Source organism: Pinus tabuliformis, chromosome 5_1, assembly GCF_031772625.1.
Source record: "Pinus tabuliformis cultivar Carrire ecotype Pingquan chromosome 5_1, CPIR1, whole genome shotgun sequence".
Classification (NCBI taxonomy): Eukaryota; Viridiplantae; Streptophyta; class Pinopsida; order Pinales; family Pinaceae; genus Pinus; species Pinus tabuliformis.
The window spans coordinates 367,204,116-367,210,725 of record NC_142305.1 but is presented as its reverse complement, the minus strand read 5'-3'; the positions used below and the strand labels follow the sequence as shown (position 1 = coordinate 367,210,725).

Genomic DNA, 6,610 nt, shown 5'->3' with positions numbered 1-6,610 from the left:
GGAAGGGAAAGGGCAAGTGCTATTTCATGGATTATAGCATCATTAATGCTATAGTCCACGTAACCGAGAGAGCCCATCTCATCCATGGATGCATGGATGCCATACATCGATTCATGAACTATCCGTTCCTGCCCGCCTCTGTCCGTTTCTGCCCTGCCTCCGGCGCCGCCTCTGGTTTGAGACATAATGGCCAGTGCACCAACCGTCCATTAATGCAGTTAAACTCTCCGCCGTCTCCGCCGTTTACGTTTACCCACGCATCAACATGCCCGGATCCATAAACTCCATTCGCGCTTCAGATTTCAGTCCCTGCAACCCCCTGCAACCAGCGAAGAGCGAAGAAGAACGTGTTACAGGTATTCTGCTTTGCACATGAAATGCATGACAACAGCGATTTTTTTCCATTACTTTTTCCATTATATAAATAACAGATGATCAGATTGCCAAAGCTGGAGCGTTTCAGTTATTCCATAGTGTACTCTCTGTTCCTGCTGATGTTCAGTAACTTCTCCATTTTAGTATCAAAATTGTTTCCTTTGTAAATTCGTGTGAAGAGTTTCTAGAGATTTCTTCGTTACAATATTTTGCCCTAGCATGGTCTATAGTCTACAGGCTTGTAATATTGGGATGCGCTCGTCAACTGACCTCAAACATTTTCGAAATTAAACGTTATTCAAACTCGTTGAATTCAGACTTACTATATTTTAAAAATTTAATGTTAATTAATAATAAAACGCAGAAAGTTCCTCCATGGAAGTAGTTAATTGCAATCTTTACCAGCCTGTTTTAATATTTTTTATTTGGACCATAGTTGTTTTCACGACGCCTTAAAAACCAGTTTTAATATTTTTTATTTGGACCATAGTGGTCATATGTTTCGATGCTTTTCTGAAATTAAAGGTTATTCAAACTCGTTGAATTCAGACTACTATATTTTAATCATTTAATTTTAATTAATAAAAACCAGAAAGTTCCTCTATGGAAGTAGTTAATTCCAATCTTTATCGACCCAAAAATTGTTTTCGCAACACTCCATAAACCTGTTTTAATATTTTTTATTTGGATCATAGTTGTATTCACAACCCTTTAAAAACCTGTTTAATATTTTTTTATTTGGGCCATAGTTGTCATACGCGTTAATGGTTAGTTGATACTCACTCACTCGAAGTTTTTAATCACTCACTCGAAGTTTTTAACTCAAAACAGTATCACAGCGGTTCTAACTGGAGCAGGTCATTGCTGCCATTATTAATTAACAATAAGCATTCGCCAAAGCTGAAAATGATTTGTTTTATACTTTCCATGCTTCTGTTGGATATGATGTTCTAATTATGTTTCAAAAAAATTCTTAAACAAATGACAGTATAAAACCATGTTGACATGTTGGGCCACTCACAAAAGGCAGCGACTTCTTCCTAAACAGTTTACTATGCTCTGAGCCTAATTCTGTTTCAGACGTGTTCTTAAATAATAATAGAAGAACATGTTTGTTGTACCAGTTGCTCAGTCCACTAAAATTTCGTAATAACCAGGACCAGCGGCCATATACAAATGGAGGACAATAGACATGAATGGGAGGTAACTATCAAAGGCACCAAGCAATTGTTCATTTGTCATGTTGGTGATTGTGCGGGGAACTTGAGTCGATCTAAGCTATCTAGCCTTAATCATCATCGGGCTACCAACCACAATCTCCCACCAATTCCTCCACGTCAAAGAGGTCGAGTAAGAGATGCAAATGCTACATGGGCGGTTAAATCTACAAGTGTAGTAAAAAGGCAAAATGCCAAAATACAATATGATTTAGATGCAAGGCTATGTCGTGCACGACAACAAGCATATAAAAGATTTGTTAATGAAGAAATTCTTTCAGCTGTAAGTATTTATTAGTATTTATTTGTATATGCTTTTTTATTAATATTGTCAATGATGAAATTCTTTCAGCTGTAAGTATTTATTAGTATTAATTTATTGTTGTGGACTAAATTCATTGAAACTTGTTTTCACAGTCAGTTGTTACATTTGATCAGCTTAATGATACTTCAAAGCAAAGGATTTGTGAAAAAATTCAACGTTGGGATCAAAGTCTACCTCGTAGACGTATGGAGACAATGAAGCGCATAGACATTGCTTTAAAAGAGAAAGCAAGGACTGGGGTTCCTGATGATGTGGGGGAAGAAAGATTAGATGGGCACAACTATATATTAAACTTTGATGAAACTAATCAAGACAATGAGAACACAGTTGAGTCCATTTTTTTGCGTATATTAATTTTTTAGACATTTTAACATTAAATAATATTTATATTGATTATACTCATTGTTATTGATATGCGTAGCCGAATCAACAAAATTCCCCAAGTTCAACCCACCAACTATTACGCCGCTCACCTAGATTTCAAGGTTTTCAAGGGGTTATTGGGCCAGTAAGTTTTTAATCCATATAACCTATTCCACTAAAAACATTAATATATAAATTGTTATGTTTTACCATAATGATGGGATGAGAAATGGATGTTTTGTATTATATATCGTTATCCTTGATTTGTTTTGATTATGTGTGTGTGTGTTATTTCTTATTTATGGTGCAGGTGTTCCCTTTGGAACCATCACAATCTATGAAAACCCCTTGTCGAAGTCTTAAGAAGAATGGAAATGAAATGGTTCAAATGCTAGAACCATCTTCACGTCCAATGTCACAATGCAAGGTAAGCTATTTATACTCTTGTAAATTTAGCATATTTTTACATTTAATTTTATTTGATTCATACTTATATCTATGTATAATCTAATGTTCAGAGTAATGAATATACATTTCCCAAAACACCTTTGCACATGTATGATGGTGGACACGATACTCACCAAAAATCACATTCTCCTCAACCATTGCGGCATTCACCTAGACTTCAAGATAAATTAAGAGAGGTAAGTTATATACTACATATCTTAGCTCATAATAACATTGACATATATTTTTATGACTAGTTAATGCATTTTCTTTTCATATTCGTTACATTTTCCCCATATTCTCATTATATCTATATAGATTTTGATATTTGTTGATAGCTAGTCAATGCATTGTCTTTTCATATTCGTTACATGGTCCGCATATTTTCATTATATCTATGTGGATTTTGATATTTATTGATAATGTTTTAATTTCCACAGAAAACAAAAAAGATAAATGTTGATGCTATGGTTAAAAGGACCAAAATCACGCCAAAGGACTTGAAAGCACGTGGGTTCAATTCACGCAAACAATACATAGAGCATATATGCTCAACTAGCATTGCTCTCACTAAACCCACTAGGCTTGCTACTTTGAAGGCTAAACATTCCAGCAAGTTGTGATTGGAGAAAGTTACAAGCTTGAATCTTAGAAATAAATGTTAAATTTACCTTGTTATTGAATTTACATAATATATGTATTTACTTGATATAGCAATTGCAATTTGCGAAAGAAATATCCTCGCTGTCAAATCTTTGAAATCAACGTTGAATATTTGCAAATATACTCTCGCGAACAAGCTTGTCTTGAATGGTATATTAGCTAGTTTACATTGAGTATAGCATGAAATATTTTTTTTTTATATAAAAAAATGTAATGCATTATAATAAATAAGATACATATGGAAATTTGGTATCCCTAAGTTAGTTAAGTGGTTAGTGAATTACTTTAAATGGTTAACTGTTTTGAATTTTATATGGCCACTATTGTGAAATGTATTATGTGTTAACTGTATGTATTATTATTATGAGAAATGGAATGAGGACCATCAAAATTTTAAGACATGTCAAGTTTCACACTAGAAAAAACTAAGCACCATACAAAGATGTTAGGATGGTTGCGTACAGATTGTTTGGCTTTATAAGAAATGGGATGAGAAACATAAATAAATTTAACACATTTCAGAGTTCATACTGTAAAAAAAAACTGAGCACCATATAAAGATGTTCACAGTGATTTTGTACAGATGGTTTGGATTTATGAGAAATGGAATGAGAACCATCACACTTTTAAGACATGTCAGAGTTTCACACCGAAAAAACTAAGCACCATATAAATATGTTATAATGATTGTGTACAGATTTTTTTGGATTTATGAGAAATGGAATGAGACACATCAAAATTTTATAAATCAACATTATTGTTATCATTATAAACTTCTATGGGCATGGTCTGCTTTTCATAATTCTTAACAATATGTACAAAGTCATTATGACATTAAAAAACCTTTGCATAGAGATCAAGACACTGACATCATCATTAATTCTTTATCAACTTTTCAAATAAAGTGAAACACTAATAAATCTATTCAGCTGGATTACTTTAAAGGGCAAAATTATAAGTCATACGAAGTTTTCAATGTGTTCAAAACATTTTAAATTATATAGGTAGCTGAGATACTGCAATCTTATCAAAATATTTTAAATAATTGTAAATTTTATTCTATATGGCCACTATTGTGAAATGTATTATGTATATATACAAACAATTTTAATAGTTGAAAGGGTAATGATATTTTTTATTCATATTTATATAGGTATTATTTTATTTTTATTTTGAATTGTAAAATAAATTCTATAAGTAAATGGGTTATATACAAACAATTTTAATAGTTGAAAGGGTAATGATATTTTTTATTTATATTTATATAGGTATTATTTTATTTTTATTTTGAATTGTAAAATAAATTCTATAAGTAAATGGGTTATTTTGGAAATATTTTAAGAAAATGTATTTAAAAATAAATTTCTATTTGAAAAAAATTACATTATCTATATAAAAATATTTATCATATAAATCGATTATTATCAAAATATTTATGATTCAAGCAATGTTCTTAAATGGTATATTAGCTAGTTTACATTGAGTATAGCATGAAACATTTCTTTTTTTGTATAAAAAAATGTAATGCATTATAATAAATAAGATACATATGGAAATTTGGTATCCCTAAGTTAGTTAAGTGGTTAGTGAATTACTTTAAATGGTTAACTGTTTTGAATTTTATATGGCCACTATTGTGAAATGTATTATGTATATATACAAACAATTTTAATAGTTGAAAGGGTAATGATATTTTTTATTCATATTTATATAGGTATTATTTTATTTTTATTTTGAATTGTAAAATAAATTCTATAAGTAAATGGGTTATTTTGGAAATATTTTAAGAAAATGTATTTAAAAATAAATTTCTATTTGAAAAAAATTACATTATTTATATAAAAATATTTATCATATAAATCGATTATTATCAAAATATTTATGATTCAAGCAATGTTCTTAAATGGTATATTAGCTAGTTTACATTGAGTATAGCATGAAACATTTTTTTTTTTTATAAAAAAATGTAATGCATTATAATAAATAAGATACATATGGAAATTTGGTATCCCTAAGTTAGTTAAGTGGTTAGTGAATTACTTTAAATGGTTAACTGTTTTGAATTTTATATGGCCACTATTGTGAAATGTATTATGTATATATACAAACAATTTTAATAGTTGAAAGGGTAATGATATTTTTTATTCATATTTATATAGGTATTATTTTATTTTTATTTTGAACTGTAAAATAAATTCTACAAGTAAATGGGTTATTTTGGAAATATTTTAAGAAAATGTATTTAAAAATAAATTTCTATTTGAAAAAAATTACATTATCTATATAAAAATATTTATCATATAAATCGATTATTATCAAAATATTTATGATTCAATCAATGTTCTTAAATGGTATATTAGCTAGTTTACATTGAGTATAGCATGAAACATTTCTTTTTTTTTATAAAAAAATGTAATGCATTATAATAAATAAGATACATATGGAAATTTGGTATCCCTAAGTTAGTTAAGTGGTTAGTGAATTACTTTAAATGGTTAACTGTTTTGAATTTTATATGGCCACTATTGTGAAATGTATTATGTATATATGCAAACAATTTTAATAGTTGAAAGGGTAATGATATTTTTTATTCATATTTATATAGGTATTATTTTATTTTTATTTTGAATTGTAAAATAAATTCTATAAGTAAATGGGTTATATACAAACAATTTTAATAGTTGAAAGGGTAATGATATTTTTTATTCATATTTATATAGGTATTATTTTATTTTTATTTTGAATTGTAAAATAAATTCTACAAGTAAATGGGTTATTTTGGAAATATTTTAAGAAAATGTATTTAAAAATAAATTTCTATTTGAAAAAAATTACATTATGTATATAAAAATATTTATCATATAAATCGATTATTATCAAAATATTTAGGATTCAAGCAATGTTCTTAAATGGTATATTAGCTAGTTTACATTGAGTATAGCATGAAACATTTTTTTTTTTTTATAAAAAAATGTAATGTATTATAATAAATAAGATACATATGGAAATTTGGTATCCATAAGTTAGGTAAGTGGTTAGTGAATTACTTTAAATGGTTAACTGTTTTGAATTTTATATGGCCACTATTGTGAAATGTATTATGTATATATGCAAACAATTTTAATAGTTGAAAGGGTAATGATATTTTTTATTCATATTTATATAGGTATTATTTTATTTTTATTTTGAATTGTAAAATAAATTCTATAAGTAAATGGGT

At 28.3% G+C, this 6,610-nt stretch overlaps 1 protein-coding gene across 1 annotated transcript; it reads left to right on the top strand.

Annotated features, from left to right (window-relative positions):
* Positions 1-1,551: 1,551 nt before the first annotated feature.
* LOC149164969 (uncharacterized) lies at positions 1,552-2,279 on the top strand. The gene is made up of 2 exons (XM_089429665.1): positions 1,552-1,875; positions 2,010-2,279. The coding sequence occupies exons 1-2, from the start codon at positions 1,552-1,554 to the stop codon at positions 2,277-2,279; spliced, it is 594 nt and encodes a 197-aa protein (XP_089285791.1).
* Positions 2,280-6,610: the final 4,331 nt, after the last annotated feature.

Bases quoted from the DNA above. Each gene is read 5' to 3' on its own strand.
- LOC149164969 (XM_089429665.1), top strand. From the start codon at position 1,552: ATGGAGGACAATAGACATGAATGGGAGGTAACTATCAAAGGCACCAAG. The intron at 1,876-2,009 runs GTAAGTATTTAT...TTGTTTTCACAG, and splicing joins ATGAAGAAATTCTTTCAGCT to TCAGTTGTTACATTTGATCA.